Source organism: Macaca mulatta, chromosome 1 (assembly GCF_049350105.2).
Source record: "Macaca mulatta isolate MMU2019108-1 chromosome 1, T2T-MMU8v2.0, whole genome shotgun sequence".
NCBI classification, from domain to species: Eukaryota; Metazoa; Chordata; class Mammalia; order Primates; family Cercopithecidae; genus Macaca; species Macaca mulatta.
The window spans coordinates 187,001,007-187,023,572 of record NC_133406.1 but is presented as its reverse complement, the minus strand read 5'-3'; the positions used below and the strand labels follow the sequence as shown (position 1 = coordinate 187,023,572).

General features: G+C 50.3%; 1 protein-coding gene across 11 annotated transcripts in view; it reads right to left on the bottom strand.

Annotated features, from left to right (window-relative positions):
- Positions 1 to 22,566, bottom strand: part of GLIS1 (GLIS family zinc finger 1) — a 237,050-nt gene that overhangs the window by 86,390 nt on the left and 128,094 nt on the right. For all 11 annotated transcript variants that reach the window (XM_077956025.1, XM_015140046.3, XM_077956063.1 and 8 more), the window contains 2 exons: positions 9,823 to 10,000; positions 2,248 to 3,130 (listed from right to left, as the gene is read on the bottom strand). In XM_077956025.1, the coding sequence (XP_077812151.1) occupies positions 2,248 to 3,130; positions 9,823 to 10,000 (1,061 nt within the window). The remainder of the gene's footprint in view (positions 1 to 2,247; positions 3,131 to 9,822; positions 10,001 to 22,566) is intronic.

The window sequence follows — 22,566 nt, the reverse complement described above, 5'->3', positions numbered from 1 at the left end:
AAGTGGAAGGCCTGCCAGACCCCACCCAACCTTTGTTTCATCTGTAAAAACCCTTGGTTTTACAGGACTTGTAGGGATTAATACTGATAGATGAGTGTAGACATAGCTTGATATCACCTCCTCCATGAAGTCCTTCTGGGCCTTCCTTCCCTGGGCCTATGCAAACTCCATCCCAGGACCTGCCACTCATCTCCCACCCATCTCTGAGCATGAGCGTCCCCAGGGCAAGGACCATGGCAGGTCCAAGTCTGGGTCCCCAGAGTCAGGCCTCAGCCAGTATAAGCCAGGGTCCTGTGAAGTCTGTGGAATCAAGTGAAATCCTGGCAGCCTGGCCCCAGAGAGAGAGACCCTGAGTCTGCACTGAGTAACCCGGGTCCCGCTGGGCCCTGCTTCTCAAGCTAGAAAGTGGATGGGGAAGGCCTAGATCCTCTCCAAGTTCCTGAATGTCCAACACAGATACTCTTCTGGATGCCGTGATTCCACACAGAGGCCCCACTGTGAGAAGACCACTAACCACAGACAGAATCCAGGTGTAAGACAGTGTCCTATGGAGTCTTGTCAAGGTTTCTTTGGGTCACAGAGCCTCCACCTAGGCCCCCACAGGCACCCATGGGCTCACCCATAAGAGAGAATCTGTGAAGGAGAACTGTGGCTCAGCAGCTGTCAGCTCCAGGGTCTTGGGGAGAGATGGGGGCCCAGCTGGTTCCCAGCAGCCCTGGCCTGGCCTGCGTGCTGTCTGTTGGTCAACTCCTTCTAGGCAGGGTCATGTGTCACAGGACCCCCAAACAAGCCAGGGCATCGCTAGGGGCTGGCCCAGCCACCAGGCCTCCTCCAGCATCCTGTCAGCCCAAAGGCACAAGATAAAGTCAAAGTCTCAGCCTGTCCAGTGCACTCTCCCTACCACTGCTCCACACACCAGAATGCTAACCACAAGCTCCCTCCTCCTGCCTCCCCTCGGCACAGGCCATTCACTGCTGCTCACTTGTTTACAAAGCAAACTCTTTCTCCTCCTTCAAGACCCAGCCTCCTGAAGCTGCAGAAACAGATCCTGTCCGATGCCCGCTCCCAGCTCCACAGGTGGGTGGGGCCCACAGGAGGACAGAGTTTATGCTGCTGACTGCCAGTGTGTCCTGCCTCCTTCCTGGCCCCTACAATGTTACCCTGGGCTCTGAGTGGGGACACTATGCCCCTTCCCAGACCAAGTGCTCCATGAGTGGGGGTCCAATGACAGTGTCAATGTGCAAGTGTGAAACAGCTCGACTTCGGCTATGGCACCAGCCTCAGCACACCAGCCATGCTGCTGCCCTGATGCCTGGGTGGGCTGGGCAGTGGCCCTGGTGGCCCATGCTTCTCATCACCAAGCATACCCTGAGGTCCAGCTCTGGGCAGGCACCTCTTCTGGTGGGCTGGCTGGGCCTCGGAGGTGGCACAGCAGTTAGGCTGAGTGTATCAGGGAGTGTTCCTAGCCTCTGATACAGCTATTCCCCCACAGACGGGACAGAAATGACCTGTCACAGAAATGACCCATCATAAGGGCCGGAGGCCTGGGTACCCACAGTTAATATGCGTGCGTGTGTGTGTGTGTGCGTGCATGCATGTGTGTGCGCACGTGCGCATGCATGCATAATGCTAGTGCCAGAAACCTGTCTCAACTCCAGGAAGAACGCCGCTGGTACGATCCAGGGCCTTAGCTAGTAATCCTGGGCCCCAGCCCAAAGCTTGCCCTGGGGACCCGCAGCTCTCCAGCCGGGTGCCTGTGAGGCCCCACTGTTCCTTGGTGGAAGCCAAGGCTGTAGGCAGCACCAGAAGGCCCAGGGAATCTCACTGGGATGGGTGGCGGTGAGGGCCCAGTGCTGGAGGAGAGCATGTTCTCCACATCTCATTTGGCCACCAGTAGGTGGGACATGGAGCAAACACATGGAAGAAGAGGGTGGCCACACCTGTTTTTCCAATCGCACGTGCACACAGCCCCGGGCCCTGTGGCATGCTAAGATATATCTAATGCCTCAGGGTGGGGGACTGGGCACCTGATGAGTATGAGGGCCCCTCTGCCACAGTTTCCAGTGACAGGGGCAGTGACCATCTTCACCAGTGGCTACATCCACAGCATGGGTCCTTCCCTCCATGACCACAGGGATCTCAGTCAGCCCCGAGGAAGGAGTCCCAGGTGGCCTCTCCTGGGGCACTGGGTGGGTGCTGCTGTGCCAGAGGGGCTGGGGTGAGGCCTGGTGGCCAGTGGGAACTCACCATACATTTGTTGGGCTTCTCGCCCGAGTGCACCCGCATGTGGATGAGCAGCTTGTAGCGGGCGTTGAAGGGCTTGTAGCGGCGCACACAGCCAGCCCAGAAGCAGGTGAAGTCCTCGCCCTTGCGCTGGTCGATGTGGCTCTTCTCGATGTGCCGCACCAGCTCCTCCTGCTGCTCATAGGCTGCACAGCAGTCCACCCAGCGGCACGCCTGCTGCCCGGCCACTACCCTGCCCGCCAGGCCCAGCCCCAGGCCTCCAAGGCTCGGGCCAGGCGGCAACTGAGACAGGGGATAGGGGGGCGGCAGGTCCTGCTGGTGAGGCCCAAAGAGCTCTGAAAACTCATCTGCGGGTTCCTGCTTCAGGAAGCTCGCCTTCCGGCAGGCTTCAAGTTGCAAGCTGCCCTCATGGCTGTCCGTCGATGCAGGGCCAGGCCGGGCCCGCTTGGAAGGGCCCCCGGGGTCTCCCGCCAGAGGGGGGCTCCGGAGTCCATTTACACAGGTGACCAGAGACATCTGGGAGGAGCGGATGATGGAGGTGACGTCGGAGGAAGCACAGGGTGAGGAGGAGGCTGGGGAGGTGGGGGGTAGGCCCAAGAGGCAGCAGCGCTTCAGGCTGCCCTCAGGGAGGTGGGCCTCGGGCTGGGGGCCAGGGCCAGAGCTGGGTTCGCTGCCCAGAAGGTAGCAGGAAGGCGCAGGGGTGGTGAGGCTTCGGCCCGGGAGGTCCAGGTCTGGGTGCAGGCAAGTGGCCGGCGGGGCCCGACAGTGGGCAGACAGGGACGTTCGGGCCTCTGCCATGGCTTGGTAGTTGGTCAGCGACTCCTGTTTGATGTGTTGTGTGGTTGGGAGGCTGCCGTTCACATAGGTGGCCTGGTGTCTGGGCGACCTGGAAGACAGTGGCCAGAGAGGTCATGAGAGGCTGGGCATGCCACAGAGGGAAGGCCCAGGCGGGGGCAGACAGGGAAGCTGAGGACCAAGGAATGGACAAGCCCAGGGCAGGAAACAGAGGCTGAAGGCTGAAGGCAGAGAAACAGCACCTACAGATTGGTTGTCGGGAAAACAAGGCAGAGTGTAAAGGAAAATGGGGGGAGAGAGAGAGGAAGAGGAGGGCTGGGGAAGGAAAGAAGAGGCAGGAGGCCAGGCACAATGGCTCATGCCTATAATCCCAGCACTTTGGGAAGTCAAGGCAAGAAGACTGCTTGAGTCCAGGAGTGTTCAAGACCAGCCTGGGCTACATAGTGAGACTCTATCTCTACAAAAAAATTTACAAATTAGACAGGTGTGGGGTTGTGCACCTGTAGTCCCAGCTACTTGGCAGGCTGAGGTAGCAGGATCGCTTGAGCCCAGGAGGTTGAGGCTGCAGGGAGCCAAGGTCATAACATGCACTCCAGGGTGAATATGGTGAGACCACCAGGAAGGAGGACCTTGCATCCTTTTACCAAAGCTCAGCACCCCTACCCAGCACCGAATGCCACGCCATCCTGCCTCCCAGGGGCTTCCCTGCTCCCTCTCCGTGGCCTTCTAGTGAATTCTCCAGGAAGAAGGCTGAGGCTGGCATTTTGAGGAACACCCAGATCCAGGGTATATTAAATTCCACTTATATGTCCCTTAAGTCTTTCTTAATTTTTGTAATCTAGCTTAACTTCCATAAATGCTAATTGTATGACACTTTGCCCCAAGCAGCCTGGCCTTTCCACTGTTAATGTCAGTGCATGGGGGAGTGTGAAGTGCAGTCCTGGTGGGGGTGTCTCAGGAGGAACTGAGGCAAAGCTTCTGAGGGGTCCCAGGGATTCAGGCCCTCACAATGTGACTGCATGAAACTGCGATTTTGGGGAAAAGCCATGGTGCAGGCCAGGCAGGGCAGCCCATGGGAGTATGTGGGTTTGAGATCAGGCTCAGCCACATTCAGCCATGCAAACTTGGGCAACGTCCTTTGCCATCCTGGGCCTTTCTCCTCCTCTGGGACATCAGGTGGATCCTTCCCATGAGAGCAAGGGTGGATATGTGGGCACGGCTGCGGTTTGCCAGGTGACTGTCTTCACCACACAGGTGGTATACAGGTGTCCAGAGGGCCTCTCCCAGATGTGGAGCATTCCCTCCGCCACTGCGCAGGAGGCCAGGCTTAAAGGACACAAGGAGATTCCTGCACTGATGCTTCCACCATTCTGAGTGGGGGGACCAGGTAAGGTGCAGAGAGGGACAGCAGGGCCTGCCTGTCACCAGAGCACTCTGAAAAGGGGAAAGGTCAGGAAGGTGAGGCGGGGCTGAGAGTCAGGAAGCCCCTCTGGCTGGCTAGGCAGAACAGGAAGCCTGATGCTATGCCTGAAGTCTGGCTAGAACACCCCATGCCACCTCATCCCATCTGAACCTCGGTTTCCTTGCCCGCAAAATGGGGGCTAAGTCTACCTTAGAGGCTGGCTGCCAGATCGAGTGAGATGGCCCCGTGACAGCCCTCTGCGAGGGGGATGGCAGGGTGAAGGGAGCTCTTATCACTGCTGTTCTACCGCCACTGTCTTGGGGCTCTCTGAAGCCAGAGCTGTGGGGTCATCACCTGTCCCTCGGTTTCCCAAGATGGCCTTGCAGCTCCAGCCCCTCTATCTCTGGCTCCCTGCAGCTGCAGCATCCCCAGCTCCAGTCATGAGGTAGAGGCGAGGGGAATGGACAGGGAAGAGGGAAAGCCAGAGTCTGGAGGCCCTCAGACAGCATGGGCTCCAATCGCATCACACACAGGTGGGAAAGGGGCTGAGAGGGCGCAAGGCCTGCACGCAGGCGTACAGCAGCAAGCCGGGGCCAGGCCTGGCCAGAACCCCCATTCCCCTTCTCTGGAGTGCAGGTGTTTTTTCCTATGTTGAACTGACCTGAAGCTCCCCCTGAATGAAGGGGAAGGGGAAGGGCTTTTCTGTTTGTTTCTCAACTACACCTAGCGACCTCTTCCCTCCCAAGAACCATAATCTAAGTGGTCATTGGGGGAGTCAGAAGGAGGTTTGAGTCCAAGGTAGACAGCAAACACGCATCTCCTCTCCCCAGGGCTGGGCACACTGCCCCCACCATTGCCAGCAGAAAGCTCTGAGTATCTTAAAGATCGGATGGAAAAGTGGTAACTTTATAGGGCTTAAAAAAAAAAAAAAAAGCAGGTCAGGCGCGGTGGCTCATACCTGTAATCCCAGGATTTTGGGAGGCCGAGGTGGGCAAATCACCTGAGGTCAGGAGTTTGAGACCAGCCTGACCAACATGGAGAAACCCCGTCTCTACAAAAATACAAAAATTATTCAGGCATGGTGATGCACGCTTGTAATTCCAGCTACTCAGGAGGCTGAGGCAGGAGAACTGCTTGCCCAGGAGGCAGAAGTTGCAGTGAGCCAAGATCGTGCCATTGCACTCCAGCCTGGGCAACAAAGCGAGACTCCATCTCAAAAATAAATAAATAAAAGCAGAGCTGCTCCTCAGGGGACTGTGATCCTGGGCCTGGCAAAGGCAGGCATGGGCGGGAGTTCGGCCAGGAAAACATCTGTTTGGAGCAGTCCCTTGAAAATGGCTTCAGGTAAATCAACCAACACCAAGAGAAGAGAACAGCAGTAGCTTCTGTGACTGAGCTACCCAAGTGACTAAGACTGACAGCAAAACCTTGCGCAGCATCAGGTCGGGAGGGTGACTCAGGCCTTGGTGTCTTGTGGCTCCCCATATGCACTGAGGAAGTACTGCCTCCCTTCCTCCACTGTACTGTGAGGCCCAGGAAGTGGTTCCGGCCTGGCTCTGCTGCTGAGCCCTGTGCACCCCAGGACAACTCCCATCACATCTCTAGAAACTGCAAGCCTGGGTCTCTAGACAGAGTGAACAACTGCTGAGCAGCTGAACGTGCCGGGTGCCTTCCCAAGGGTCATCTAATGCAATCCTAGCACAGCAGAAGACGTGGTAGTATCTGCTGAATACATGACTACACGCCTCACGGGAGATTCCACCATCTGTTTTACACTTAGGAAAACTGAAGCGACCTGCCCGAGCCTGCAAGGCAGTGATAGAGCAGGAACTGGAATCTGGATCTGTGTGACTCAGAAGGTTGGGGCTCCAGCTTTGTCTATAGAATGATTTCGTCTGATGACTATTACATTCCTTACAGCTTCAATGTTCTAAGTATCAGAGATGCACATGTTCTTCTGTCCATAATCCTGGACCCTGGAAGGGAGCTGCTGAGATTGGGATAGTCAGTGTTTCTCCAGCAGAGACTCAGGGGAGAGGTAGGGATCTCAGATTTCATGCCCCTGAGGGGTCAGCAACTGTAGTCTGAATGAAGGGTCAGTGATTTCACTCAACAGGCTTTTCACTGTGTGCTAGGTGACGCTGAAGAAGTGGGGAAGACCAGGTCCCTAACCTTGGGCAGCTCCCCTTCCAATAGGGGAGTCTGTGGACCAGTCCCCTGAGAGAACATTTACATTCTGCTGAGGAGTAGGTAGAGTTCTGGTGAACAGAACTAGTTATGTAGCCTCTCTAGCCTCAGTTTCCCCACTCAACGGCAGTTGGGGGTTGAGAGCATTAATGCATAAAAAGTGCTTGGCCCGGTGAAACCCCATCTCTACTAAAAAAAAAAAAAAAAGAAAGAAAGAAAAAAGAAAAAAACTACAAACAATTAGCTGGGCGTGGTGGCTGGTGCCTGTAGTCCCAGCTACTTGGGAGGCTGAGGCAGGAGAATGGTGTGAACCCGGGAGGCGGAGCTTGCAGTGAGCCGAGATCGTGCCACTGCACTCCAGCCTGGGCGACACAATGAGACTCCGTCTCAAAAAAAAAAAAAAAAAAAAAGTGCTTGGCCTGGGGTGTAGTGTGCAGTAAGCACACCGCCATCATTTTTTATTAGCCGTAGGATCTGGGCCTCCTGGGACCATGAGGACTGAATAAGAGAATGTACACCCGAAGGAGTCACTCAGGAAACTGGGGCTATTTTTATTAGTATTAGAGAGTTAGGCTGGAGGCAAGGAGATGGCTGGCGCAGGAGCCCAGGCGCTAGTTGCAGGGTCCTGAGATTGGGAGGGGCAGGCACCAAGAGTGGAGAGAAGGGGCCCCAAACATAAGCCCATTGGGCGGTTGGGAGAAGGCACGGAATTCGGATCAGGTGTGGCACAGGGGTGGGGATCTGTTTTCCTTTAGGAAAATGAGTGAGTCTGAAAGTGTCAGCTCAAATTCAACCCTATTAAATTCAATTTAATAGGGAGGGTATGGGGGCACAGCAACTTAGACTGATGCCGGCGTAGAATTCTACATACAGACTCTCCTGTGCCGTAAATTGTCAAAATGATATTCAAAATGACAAATGATATTTCTGACTGTCTCTAGCAAAAGAAAAAAAAAATCCTCTTCCTTAGCTTTTCCTAGATTAGCACAGCTTCTACCCTGAGAGATAACAGAATGAATTTCACCAGGGAAATTGGATACCACTGGAGAGCCTCCAGAGAAGAATCCAGTAGATAAATGCATTTGACTGTCACCAAACAATGCACAGCTCAAAGTCTAAAAGACGATTCATCCTTGCTATGGACTGATTTGTGTGCCCCCAAAATTTATATGTTGAAGCCCTAACACCCAGTGTGACTGTGTTTGGAGATACAGCCTTTAAATAAATAATTAAGGCTAAACGAGGTCATAAGGCTGAGATCCTACTCTGATAAGACAGGTGTTCTTATAAGAAATGAGGGTCGGGCACGGTGGCTCATGCCTGTAATCCCAGCACTTTGGGAGGCTGAGGCAGGTGAATCGCTTGAGCCCAGGAGTTCGAGACCAGCCTGGCCAACATAGTGAAACCCTGTCTCTACAAAAAATTAGCCAGGTGTGGTGGCATATGCCTGTAGTCCTAGCTGCTGGAGTGGTTGAGGTGGCAGGATCACTTGAGCCTGGGAGGTTGGGAGCCTTGGGAGGCTGAGGCAGGAGAATGGTGTGAACCCGGGAGGCGGGGCTTGCAGTGAGCCGAGATCGTGCCACTGCACTCCAGCCTGGGTGACAGAGTAAGACCCTATCTCAAAAAAAAAAAAGAAAAAAAAAGGAGTTAGGGCACAGGCCGAGGGATGGCCACATGAGGACTCGGCGACAAGACAGCCACCTGTGAGCTAAGGAGAGAGGCCTCAGAAGAAACCAAACCTGCTGGCACCTCAGTCCTGCACTTCTAGTCTCCAGAATGGTGAGAAAGCACAATTCTCTTGTTTAAACCACCGAGTCCATGGCATTTGCTATGGCAGCCTAAACAAATGAATACACGCCTAAAATCAGAAGTTTTACTAATATCAAAGGAAGCCAGAAGGAATCTAAATTCTCAAAGGAAAATGGTTGCACTTGGGAAGAACAGCATCCTTCTATTGAGGAATTTCTCCACTGTGGGGCTCCCACAAGAACGTAAACTCCATCGGGGGAGATCTTTGCTTCCTTCACCAAGATGCTCCCAGCACCGACCACAGTGCCTGGCACATGACAGGCACTTTACAAATGGCTGGCGAAGGAATAAACTGCAAACCAGCCACTGGGCAAATGTTTAGAATCTCTGGTCTGTGAAGCAGGCCTCAGGCCAGCAGCCCCAGGCAGTGGGTGAGAGGCCTGGGGCTAAGCTCGTGTGCACAGAGGCCTGTCTGTGACTGACCCGACTGTCAGCAAACCAGAGGGCACCAAGGCTGCTATGGTTTGAATATCTGTTCCCTCCCAAACTCATGCTGAAACTTAATGCCAAATGTGGCAGTGTTGAGAGGTGGGGCCTTTAAAAGGTGACTGGGTTGGGTCATGAAGGCTCTGCCTCATGTATGGATGAATCTGTTCACGGGTTAAAGGATGATCATGGGAGTGGGACTGGTGGCTTTATAAAACGAGAGGGACCCGAGCTAGCGTGCTCAGCCCCCTCACAGGTAATGCCCTATGCCACCTCAGGACTCTGCAGAGGCCCAGCCAGCAAGAAGGGCCTCACCAGATGCAGCCCCCCAATCTTGGACTTAGCCTCCAAAACTATAAGAAGTAAATTCCTTTTCTTTATAAATTACCCAGTGCCAGGTATTCTGTCAATATCTAACAGAAAACAGACTAAGACAAAGACACAACTGAGACCCCAGGAGAAGCTGTAGGAGGTGAGTGTCAGCCCAATGCACACCCTAATGAGACAGGGTGGCCGGCACTGGAAGTGTGCAGGCACTGAGCAGACAGCTACCCAGCAGGGCTTTGTGGGCCATGGTCTCCTGGGGCAGAGATGGCACGTGGGAGGAATCCCTCTCTGCCCTATCAGCAGTTCAGGGTTTGACACTCCATAAACTCTGAGCTGGGTTTTCCTTCCCCAACCTACCCATGAATCTTCCTCTTCTGAAATGATTGATTCTCTGTGAAAAGCTCCGTCTGCTTATTTGGCAGGGAAACACCTCAACAGAACCATCCTTGTGTCTCTCAGAAGGCAAAGCAGGAGGTGCAGGATCTAGGCCAGGCAGCCGCTTCTGAGCTACAGGCCCCTCGTGCCTCCATTTCCCCATGTGTCCCCCCAGCTAAACACAGGAGGTGAGGCCTGAGGCCCTTGGTCCTGGGGCCTCCTGGGAGTGTCCACAGAAAGCAGCTGCCCACACCTACCTGTTAGGGTGGGGAAAATGCAGCAGCCTCTCACAAGCTTGGGGGTGAGCCCGAGGTGGCGGGCTTCCTGTAGGGAGAAACAGGCCCTGGCAGCAGGTGGGGCCAGGGCCCTCAGCAAGGTCCAGGTCCAGCAGGCTCTTCTCTGAGCCCGGGGTGCAGTGGCCGTAGCTTCCATTCACTAGGCAGAGAAAGACAGGGAGAGAGGGATACAGTGAATATGAACAGCCTGCTGAGGGGTGTGGGGAGAGGGCAGTCTCTGGGGTACAGCAAGGGACAGGGCGCCCAGAGCCAACACTCACTGCATCCCTGCTGCATGCAAGGTTCCAGGATACCTCATCTAATTCCCATAACCACCAGCAGGATCGATAATAAAATCCTCCATTCTCAGGTAGGGATGCTGGGTCTCTGGTGGTTAAATGACTGTTACATGAACACTGGACACCTCCTATGTACAGACACTGTTCTAGGTGCAGGAAACACTGGTAAACAAGAGAAACTCCAAGTCTCTTGGAGCGTACAGTGTATTATCCTCTTGTTAACCACATGGTGCTCATGAGGCAAGGTGTGAGAACACCAGCTGGGGCGGGTGGCTGCTCGGCTGCGCTGCTGCCCACAGGCCAGAGGGAGCAGGGCTGACATGCGGATGTCAAGGAGTAGGTGCTCACTAAACAGCATCTGGTACTGTTAACACAAAAGCTCAGTCTACGTTGCCTTCCAAATTGTGTTACACCATAGAAACACAGTGTGCAGTTATACCTCGCTATCACCTGATTCCTCCACAGCCTGCTTCATGCCCTGCCTCACCCTGCTAGTGGGTTTCTAGGAAGATTAACTGAAGCAGTTGATGTGAAAGTGCTGAAAACCACATAAAGTGTAACAAAAGAGTCAGGTGTGCTTGTTCGAAGCTCCTTCCCCTCTCTGGGCCTCAGTTTCCTCATCTACAGAAGAAGGAAACATACCTCCAAACTCTATCTTCTTACGCTGTCCTATAACTCACAGAGCAAAGCTAGGGAGGAAAGGACATGAACTTTGGGGGCTGACAGACCTACTCTGCCCCAAACCAATTCCATAACTCGGACAAATCCTTGTGCAGGGTGGACCCTGTTTCCCCTGTGTAAAATGGGGCCAGTTTCACCCGTTCCCCAGTGATGCTGTGAGCCTCTGAGAACAGAGGCACAAAGTCCCTGGCACAGTGCTGAAACCTAGCAGATATGCCAAGAAGGAAAATTGTTCTTATTGTTAAACAGCACTTCAACAATTACAAAGTGCCTTGCAGATACAATAAAACATGATTGATAGGCCCAAGTATGGCCAATACTGAGAAAGATAAACCATTAAGACGTGAAAAAAACCTGGTCCCAGAACATGATTGACTCCTTACCACGAGGAAAAGGACATCAGCAAGAGCAGCATCTGCCAAGCAGCCTGTGTAGAACCAGGGCTGGGGACGCACACCACTGTCTCACTTGAGCATCCCCACTGCTGTCCAAGGGAGGCCCGAGTCTCACTATCCCCATTTTACAGAGGACAAAACAGAGGTGTGGGGAGGTTCAATTACTCACCCAAGAACACACAGCTAGGAAGCCTCTGAGTTGGATTTCCGGATCAGATCTGTCAGACCCAAACCCCACATCTTAATCGCTATGTAATAATAAGAAGCCTTTTAGAGAGTCCGCCCCTGAGGATCCGTGTCCCTCAACCCTAATTCTAGCCTGCCCACAAGGCAGTTCCTTCGGCACACTATTATCCCCGTGCTGAGGCCGGGCACTTAGTGCTAACTAGCCACGTGCCATAGCTCTGGAGAGGCACCAGGCATGTGCTTGCCGAGCACGTTCCAGTCTGTGGATGAGCATGCAATGCTCACAAGGTCCCAGGGCAGGTGAGGTGCTCATATAGGAGCCTCCAGGTTCCCAGTCACACGCGAGCCTGTGGAGAGGACTCGGCAAACATCTGCTCCCACGCCACCTTCCCAGCCCCAGCCCCAGCCCCAGTCCTGGCCCATCCTGCTGCAAGCAATGCTTTTTCCCACTGGCCCTGGCTGCTGCCTGGCCAGCCCCTCACAAGCTTATGTTTTAATAACTGGGCTTTTAATTAAAATGAAATCCCTGGTAACAAATGTGAATGGCCTGAGTTAATGAGAGCAGGCTGCCGCTCATTTAACTCCGTCTCTGCTTGGCCGTCTTTGCTTTTTCCAAATCGTTTCTGCATGCAATTTTATTGTCCCATTGAGGCAAACCCTGGGACTGGGCCTCAGAAAACTGTGGATAATTTTATGACCATTAATAGCATTTGGAGCAGAGAGTGCTTAATCATCACGTGGGGCAGTTTCACCAGGGTCTTTCTCCCAGAGTCTCTAACGGGGGTACCGTTCAGAGCTTCCTTCCAGGACTCACCAGGCCCCTCTGGGGCCTTGGGTTACTCCTCCCCTCCTGCACTTAGGAGGCTGTGTGCAGTGAAGGAAGACAGGCCCTAGAAAGGGTGGAGAGGCAGCACCTACCAAGCCCTCACCCATCAAGCCCTTCAAGGGTCCATCCCTGTGGGGCAAGGGCAGGACAGCCATTTCCCAGATGAGAAAGGCAAGGTTTGGAGAGAGATTCTGTGCCTTTGAGCAGGCCTGGGGGTCTATAAGAGGCAGGGCCACAGTTCAAACCTAGATCTCCCAGACTTCGAAGCCCACAATCTGCTGCCTCTTGGCCAATTGCTGAATAACCAGAGACCCCTAAATAAGTGTCCCTACCTTTGACTCCAATGAGGGTCATGTTGGAGAGCCTCTGGGAAAGTAAAAAGTAAAACCATCATAATGATGTCTAAGCTTTAATCTTTGCAATAATTCTGCCAGAAGGGTAAGCCCACTCCACTGACAGATGAGGACACAAAGGCTCAGAGGGGTCAAAGCAGTTTGCCAAGGTCACACAGGGAAGAAGGGGCTGAGTGGAGATCAAACCCATCACTTCTATGGGAAGAAATAGTCTATACCCAACAAACTACTGAGGACTGTTAGCTTCTTTTCCTCTGGATACAGTAAAAGGTTTTCCTGCAGTAAATAAACAAGCCAGCTTTGGGAAGGAGGGAGGAAGGCGCCACTCAGGTCATAGAATGGTGCCACTTAGTGCTCTAGGCTCATTCAAGCCCTTGTCTACAGCGCTCTGGGTAGAAACATCAACCTCCCAACTTTGCAGAGGGACACTGAGCACCAGAGCCAGCAAGTAGCCACTCAAGGTCATATAGTAATTGCTGGCATAGCCGGGGCCCAAAGTTGGTTTCTCAAAGCCTAGACTCTGCCCCAGGATACCTGCTGTCTCAGAGACTAGAAGTTAAATCCAACGTTGCAACACGTGTACCAGAAGTGCTGTTGGGACTCTCACCGCTACCCATCACGGACCTACATCTGCCAGGAAGGATGTAGGCACTGCCTCCTCTCTGTTGTCTTGCCTCCCTGTCCCCAATAGCTTCACAAGACCCAGATGGAGGAGGTCCACTCCTGTTCACTCTCCATCTCCAGACAGCATTGATACACGGATCCTTCCCTGGGAAAGCTGGGGAAGCAGGGGTGCCCTAGAAAGGGGTTGGCATCCGCAACCATGTCTCACTCTGTGCCACAGGGGGCCAAGAGCCAACCTTGGGTCTGGCTTTCCCCATGCAAGTGAAGTTCCTTTGGAGACTTACAGGGTGATGGAGTCCTGTATTTACTTTTACAAGTTAGTGAGAAATCCTAGAATGTCAGAGTTGAGACTGGCTGACCATCTACTTCATTAATAGATAAGAAGCTAAGGCTCAGAGAAGGAAAGGGCCTGCCCCAGCCACACAGCAAATCCATAGCAGGGCCTGGATTGGCACTTTTTAAGCTAGGTAAGAATGTGGTTTGGTTTTCTCATCAAGCGTCAATCTTCTTATCTGTAAAATGGTGCTAACACCTAACTCACAAGGTTGAGGTGACAAATGAGAATATGAACATGATGCATTTGGCATGAGGTCTCGCTCACAGTTAGTGCTTAAAGAGTAAAGTGATGATAATTATTTCTTTTATTTCTCCTTGAGCCTGGGGCAGGGAGACAGGGACCTGTAAGGGAAACACGCTGTCCCCAGAAAGGGCAGGTCTGGATGATTCTAAGGCCAGACTCAGAATGACAAACCCCCAAGACTTGGGATTCAGTACATGCAGGATGGGGCAGCCTGAACGAGGTCACAGCCAACAAATCTGAAGCAAACAGCTCTAGTTACACACCAGAGAGCTTTGCAAATTACCATAATGACTTGGCTATAAAGCGGCACCACATATAAGGTGACTCCCCACAAGAATTTTAATTTATGCTGAACCCTGCCAAGTCTGCGTGAGAGTGGACAATGATGCATTCAGCATCTAAGACCCAGAGGCTGCCTCCTTGCAGTCCCGGGAGCATCCAGCAGCTGGGTCCAGGCAGATCTACATCATGACTGCCTTCTTCTTCACCCACAAGCAGTTTTAGTGCCTATCAGGCACTGGGCAGGTGATAGGGCACTGCACTTTATAGTTAACAAAACATTTTTGCAGCCATCACCTATGAGCTTCATTACAACCCTCAGGAGTTGGCTGGGTAGGCTCAGAGAGGGTAGGTGATTTGCCCAAGCTCCCACAGCAAGTATAGGGCTTAGACTTGCCTGACTCAGCCATCTAGTCAGCAAACTTTTTCTGTAAAGAGCAAAAAAGTAAATGATTTAGGTTTTGTGAGTATATAGTCCCTGCCACAACTAAACTCTGCCCTTGTACCATAAAATATATATATGTGTGTGTGTGTATGTATATGTATGTGTGTATATATGTGTGTGTGTGTGTGTGTGTGTGTGTGTGTATAAACAAATGAGTGGGACTGTGTTCCAATAAAACTTTATTTAGCAAACAGATTGCTGGCTCCTAGGCTGTTAATCTGCCAACCCCCGATCTCATGCAGCAGTGAGAGAGACAGGATTCAACATCTGAAATGAGCGTACTTTTTCCTGCATCTGTAAAATGGGGAGGATTTTACAGGGTGGAGCTGAGTGTGTGAAATCACTGTTAAATACTGAACACAGGCCTGGCTCCTGGTGGGCATTCAATGAATGGAAGTGCCTTCAGCCTGGCTCTGGGGCCGCTACAGTCTAGACTCCCCTATCCACCTGGTGTGACCTCACACATCCATGATGCTTCGCTGCTCTGAGGCACACATCCTCGGCATCCCGTCAGGGTGGCCTGACCCTTCCAAACCCCTCTGGGCCCTCAGAGCCCAGCAGAAGCACACGTCTTCCTGGAACAGTCCTTGGTCTCCTGCCTTCCCTCCTGGTCTCCCCCACTGCCTGAGCTCCCGGCCTTGGTAATCCCTGCAAACAGCGCCACTTAGGTGCACCTTCTGCACGCCCAGCACGTGCCAAATCCTTCCCATGGTTTTTCTCTAAATCTTCACAACATCACTGCAGTACTCTCTACTGCCACACGGATGCTTTCAGTGCAATGAAAGCCCTACCTCCCCTACAATCCTGAGAAATCCTTCAGGACAAGGATCTCGGAGCCCCAGAGCTGCTGAACGTCAGTGTGGCCCTCGGTATGATTTTGCCCAACTTGCTTCACATATTGAAGGGAAAACAGGGGCCCAGATTGAAGAAAGGACTTGTCCTAGTCACACAGTGAATGTGTTCTCTAGACACCTGGGCCCCCCAGGCATGTGCCTCCTCATTCCCTCATTCCCAGCACAAAGGCCCACAGTAGGTGCTTAGAAATGCTGGGAGGGTAGGTGGCTGGGAGGCTTGTCTCAAGTTTACTTTTGTGCCTATTATATGCCAGACACTGTGACTTAGGGGAGCGGAAGAAGCTTTGTCACACACACACCTAAGTTGAAGTCCTGCTCCACCATTAACTTTCTAGCTGTTTGACCCTAGACAGTCACCTCAGCCTTCTGAGCCTCAGTTTCTTCATCTATAAAATGGGGATAAGAATCCCAGCTCCAGGGGATGGCTGGCTCTTAGGATTAAGTGAGGTAATGTACATGGAGTCTCTGGCATGGTGCCTGGCACAGGCAGCACTTTGATAAAGGCCCCTCTGCTGCTGTCCGGACAGGCAGGGAGACAAGGTCAACAGCCGCTGGGGTAGACCTATCTTCCTGGGCAGTGGGCATCAGCCACCACGGAAGAGCAGCCCCAGGCCAACGGAGTCATGCCAGCAGCCCTTCCCCAGGAGGCTGAGTATGGGTGTGGCAGCCCCCTCTCTGAGCCTAGCCTTGCCCTCTGTGCCCCAGGAGTCCTCCACCAGGCTTCCCACGAGCCAGGCCCTGGCAGGAGGGGCACCTCAGGAATCACAGGCAGGAGACACAGTGCTTCCCACTTCCCAGGTCCAGGGCGGGTGAGCAACTCACCGCAGGACACGCAGCAGAGGCAGAGCCTGAGCTGTGTTCATCTCCTAACGCTTTCTGCTCTCTGGGCTGCCTCGTCACTCTCTCTTTTCCCTCCTCACAAAACCCAGAAGCCCAGAGACCAGCAGGGAGAGGGGCTTCTGAAAGAGGAGCAGTAGGAAGGTGGACAGCCCGGTGAGCCGGGTTAGCTGAGACCCGCTGCTTGCCTGGAGCCACTTTAGGGCATTCACGGCCATCAGGGGGGCCGTAACCTCAGTGCAGGGCCTCCAGAACGGCAGGCCTGATGCTCATGGCCTCACACCGGGCTTATGCCGCCCGCCACCTCTTATCCCAGACTGCAAGAATCCTATAAATTCCCCCCTTTAAAGCTACGCTAGACTTACGGGGACTCGAGCCAGTGAAACCTGAGCAGGCTCACCTCAGGACGGTGCCACGGAGACACCCGAGCCAGCCCACAGGTCCAGCCGGGTCCAGGGCCAGAGTGAGCAGCTCAGGGCGGGTCACACATGTGGCGGCAGGTGTGTGGTGTGTGTAAATAAACACAGCCAGGGGCCAGCTTTCGCTCAGACTCTCTAACTGCTACCAAACTCACACATATTTATTGTAGAAAAAATCAGAAGGTGTACCTAGGCAAGAATTAGAAAATAGATATCACCTATAAGGCCACCAGCCAGAGAGTGCCATCGCAGACGTGAAGACATAAACCTCTGCAGTATTTTCTATGCATCTATATACATTCTTGACAAAAAACAGGTTAATACATGTATTTTCTTTTCTTTCTTTTTTTTTCTTTTAGAGACAGGGTCTCACTCTGTTGCCCAGGCTAGGGTACCGTGGCGTGATCGTAGTTCGCTGCCGTCTTGACCTCCTGGCCTCATGGGATCCTCCACCTCAGCTTCCTAAGTAGCCAGGACAACAGGTGCGAACCTGGCTCATACTTTCTGATACCCTGCTTTCTTCATTTAGTAACATACCATGATACCAAAGTTGATGGAGTGCCCATTATGTACCAGACACAGTGCTAGGCTCTTTCCATGCCAGTATTGCTAAACCCATTTCCAGATGAAGAGTAAGGGACTTGCCCAAGGTCATGTAGCTGTGAAATGGGAGAGTCAGGACGCAAGGCGAGCTCTATTACACTTGGAAGGCACTGCTGACCCAGACACTGCTCCACATCATTAAGTGATTTAGAGCAGCTGCAGCTGATGGCTTCCCCAGTGTACTAGTCAGTTCCAGCTGCTATAACTAAATACCATAGACTAGGTGGCTTAAACAACTGAAATGTATTGTCTCACAATTCCAGAGGCAAGAAGTCCAAGATCAAGGTGCCAGTCATTTTGGTTTCTGGTAAGGGCTCTCTGCCTGGCTTGCAGAGAGCAGCCTTCTCACTATGTCCTCACATGGCCTTTCCTCAGTGTGGGCATGCAGAGTAGAGTGAGCTCTCTGATTTTTTTTTTTTTTTTTTTTGAGACAAGGTCTTGCTATGTCATCATCCAGGCTGGAGTGCAGTGATGCGATCATAGCACATTGCAGCCTCAAGTTCATGGTCTCAAACAATCCTCCCGCCTCAGCCTCCCAAGTAGCTAGGAAGGACTACAAGTATGTACCACCATACTTGGCTAATTTTTTTATTTTTTAGAGATGAGGTCTCACTATGTTTCCCTGGCTGGTTCTGAACTCCTGGGCTCAAGCAATCCTCCTGCCTTGGCCTCCCAAACTGTTGGGAATATAGGCGTGAGCCACTGCCTGGCCTGGTGTCTCTTCTTATAAGCATACTAGTCCTATCCAATCAGGGCTCCACCCTTATGACCTCATTTAACTTTAATTACTTCCTTAGAGGCCTCATCTCCAAACACAGCCACACTGGGCATTAGGGTTTCAACATATGAATCTGAGAGGGGGACAGTAATATTCAGTCTGTAACACCCAGGATTCACATCCTCCTTTTCTCTCCCTAGTAGGGTCCCATATTACCTATATCTATCTATGGAGCTTGAGAGAGAGTATAGCATCACAGATAAGAGTATAGATTTTGGATCCAGAAGACTAGGTTTGAATCCTGATTTTGCCATTTACTAGCTGTGTGACCTTGTCTAAGCCAAGTGACTTAGCTTCTTTGTGCCACAGTTTATGAAGTTAAAATGGGTTAATGTACCATATATTAAGTACCTAGAACAGAATCTGGCATACAGCAGGCACTACGTAACTGTTTCCTATCATTGTTGTTCTTATTAATCCCACCCCAGGGTGGGCTGTGGAAGGCCTGAACCAATCAGCATGATCTCATCTCTCCAGATACAGTGCCACAGTGAATGGCTCAGAGAGAGACATGTGAGGCAAGCTGGCTTAATTAGACAGATTCCTGGCAGTTGTGTTTGATGACTCTGCCCCCCTGCATGTGAATGAGGATGCATGCAGCCCTCCGGGCTAGTAGAAGCCATCCTGATCCCCTAAGAAAAGTTGACTGGAGGACAAGGTCAGTAAAATAGGGCCTCTCAGCCAGAAGAACAGCAGAGAAACTAAGTCACAGCACTGGTGGCACCAAGAACCTCCAGTGAACAGTAAAGCTCTTATAGTGTTTCAAGTCTGTCACAGATGGGTTTTTTATTACTTAAACCAAAAGCATCGTTATTAATATTCTTCTACAAAATAATTTTTATCCACTTGACAATCTTTGTTTTTAATTTGAATATTTAGTCCATTTATACCATTTACATGTAATGTAATTACCATATATTTTGGTTTAATTTTTTTTTTTTTTTTTTTGAGACGTAGTCTTGCTCTGTCGCTCAGGCTGAAGTGCAGTGGCACAATCTTGGCTCACTGCAACCTCCACCTCCTGGGTTCAAGCAATTCTGCCTCAGCCTCCTGAGTAGCTGGGACTACAGGCATGTGCCACCGCACCTGGCTAATTTTCGTATTTTTAGTAGAGATAGGGTTTCACCATATTGGCCAGGCTGGCCTTGAACTCCTGACCTCATGATCCACCTGCCTTGGCCTCCCAAAGTGTTGGGATTACTGGCGTGACCCACCTCACCCGGCCTAAATCCTTTTTTATTTGAACCTATTCTAGGTTTTCTCTCCTTTCTTACCTTCTTTCAAATTAATCAAGTATTTTTTATTATTCCATTTTATTAGTTTGTTAGATATACTTTCTTCTATTGCAATCTAATATAGATCAGTACAGTCATGCATCAACAACAGGGATACGTTCTGAGAAATGCATTATTAGGTGATTTCATTGCTGTCTGAACGTCACAGAATGTACTTACACAAACCTAGGTGGTACAGCCTACCATCTATGTGGTATACATGATCACACCTAGGCTATCTGGTATAACCTATTGCTCGTGTGCTACAAACCTGTACAGCATGGTATTGTACTGAATACTGTAGGTGACTGTAACATAATGATTAGCATTTGTGTATCTCTAATCACAGAAAAAGTACAGTAAAAATACAGTATCATAATCTTATAGAACCCCCATTGTATATGTAGTCTGTCATTGAAACGTTGTGCAGTGCATAAATGTACTTTTACTACTTTCTACACAAGGCAAGAATCTCAGGACTCTAACTCCATTCATGCGCCTACACACACACATTATTTGGGTTACTGTTTTTGTATATTTCAATTTTACATATATTTTTAAATCATTATCAGATACTATTGTTTTGTGTAGTCAATACGGTGTTTACTTATGTATTTCTCAAAACCAGTGCCATAGTAATAGTTAATATTTAAAAAAATACTTTCTCTTCATCCTGTTTCCATATGAGGCCTTTTTCCTTCTGCATTAAACATTTTTTAAAATTGTAAGCCTACTGGCAAGGAATTATCTCAACTTTTGTTTGTTTGAAAATGTTATTATTTCATTACTTCTGAAGAATATTTTTGCTGGGTATAGAATTCTAGGTTGGTAGAATCTTATCTTCTTTCCATATATTATGGATTTATGCCACTGTGTTAAGAATTTCATACCTTCTATTGGAAAGTCATCTCTAAGTCTTTTGAAGTTATTGCATCTTCCCCCTCAACCCTGACTACTTTTCAGATTTTCTCTCCATATTTTGTTTTCAGCAGTTTGACATAATTATGATGTGCCTAGGTGTGCTTCTCTTTGTATTTATTCTGCTTGAGGTTCATAGGAATTCTTAAATATGTGTCACGATGTCTTCTGTCAGTTTTGGATAACTACTGGCTATCATCACTACAAACATTACTTTGCTCATCATCTTACCCCTGTCTTTCTGGGGCAACACTGTGTGTTAGGCCCTTTCACCATGTCCTGTATATCTCTTAGGCTATTTTTGAATTTTCCATCCTTTTTTTAACTTTCATGCACCAGCCTGGATTTTGTCTACTGGCCTATTTTCCAGTTCACTGATCCTCTCTTTTAAATCTAGCTTTTGTGTTCTTTTAAATCTAGCATCTTTTAAATCTAGCTTTTGCGTTCTTAAATTCAGTTACTATATTTTTTAATTTCAAATTTTTCATTTCATTAATTTTTATGGTTTTCAGATCTCTATTAAATTCTCTATTTGGTGATCAATTTTCTTGAACATATTAATGTTATTAATGTTATGAACACTTACTTTATTTTTTGAGACAGGGTCCCGCCCTATCACCCAGGCTGGAGTACTGTGGCATGACCTTGGCTCCCTGCAGCTTCAACCTCCAGGCTCAAGCAATCCTGCCACCTTAGCCTCCCAAATAGCTGAGATTATAGGCGACGCATGCATCATCATGCTCAGCTAATTTTTGTACTTTTTGTAGAGACAGGGTTTCCACACATTGCCCAGACTGGTCTTGAACTTCTGGGCTCAAGTGATCCTCCTGCCTTGGCCTCCCAAAGTGCTGGGATTGTAGGCATGAGCCACTGCACCTGGCCAATCACAGTTATTTTAAATCCTGTGCCTGATAACACCAACATCTGGACCACTTGTGTGTTTTTATTGTGTTTTTCTCCCTCTTGGTCCTGTCTCCTGGTATCTCTGGTAATTTTTGACAGAATACTCAATATTGTGTATGAAATTTGGACAGATTATATCTTCCTCCAGAGAAAATTTTATTTTGCTTCTTAAAGGCAGGTAAAAGAGGAAAATATCATCTTAATTCAGTCTGGGATTCGGCTATTTTAAAGCTGGGCTTCACTCTTTGTACAAGTTGCTCTGTTTCTGGTTCATCCTTTTTCCTAGATGCTGCCTGTCAGGGGCCTCAGTGGAAAGCCTGGGATGCCAAGCTTCTTCTTTGCTGATCCTGAACTTCAATATTTGTCTTCCTAGAACTTAAAGCTGTTGAAAGCTCTGCCTAATTTATCAACTTTTAAAAATAATTTTAAATTTTAAATAATTTTTTAAAATATCTATATTTGAAATATTTCACATTGTTTTAATAATAAAAAGACTGCAAACAAAATCCTTGAGAATAAACCTAAGACAGAATGGGACTAGACGGTGGTCCTCTAACTCAGCACAGACCATCCCCCAGGGTCTGTGAACAGGTCCCTGTCCCTCCTGGCACACTTCTAGCAATTTGAGGGCAGGGGTCAGGAGGACACTCCCAGATGCTGGCTCAGGGAACTGCTAGGTACCCTTCCCCCTGGTGGCTGATGGATGGAGACAGGCACATCCACATGAGATAGGGTGGCTGACAGGAGGGCTGTGCAGGGCTTCCTCCTCCTCAGGGCAGGTCTGCGAGGGCCATCTCACGGGCTCCCCATGTCTCCCAACTCCTACCCTGTGAAAGGCTGCACCACTGCCAGGTGTGAATGACCACTAGTGCCTCTCCAGGGCCAATGGAGACTCTAGGCTGGGGTGCAAAGCAAGGTCCCAAGGAGCTGGAGCTGGTAGAAGAAGGCACTGAGAGTATCTAACATATTTATATATCTCCCAAGGGTTGGGAGAGATGGCCTAGTAAGTAAACCCCAACATCCTTTAAACTTCTCGGATTTTACCTTTTATCATACTGAGTTAGTATGATTCCAAAATTCAAAATTTGGGATTTATATGCAACAGGGATTCTATAATTCCATGAATCTCTCATTCTAAGATGATATGATTTTATTATTTATTTATTTATTTATTTATTTTATTTTAATTTTTTTGGAGACAGAGTCTTGCTCTGTTACCCAGGCTGGAGTGCGATGGCACGATCTCAGCTCACTGCAACCAACCTCCACCTCCCGGATTCAAGCAGTAACTCGTGCCTCAGCCTTCCGAGTAGCTGGGATTACAGGCATGCGCCACCATGCCTGGCTAATTTTTGTATTTTAGTAGAGACAGGGTTTTACCATGTTGCCCAGGCTGGTCTCAAATTCCTGAGCTCAGGCAATCCACCCACCTTAGCCTGCCAAAGTGTTGGGATTATAGGCATGAGCCACCG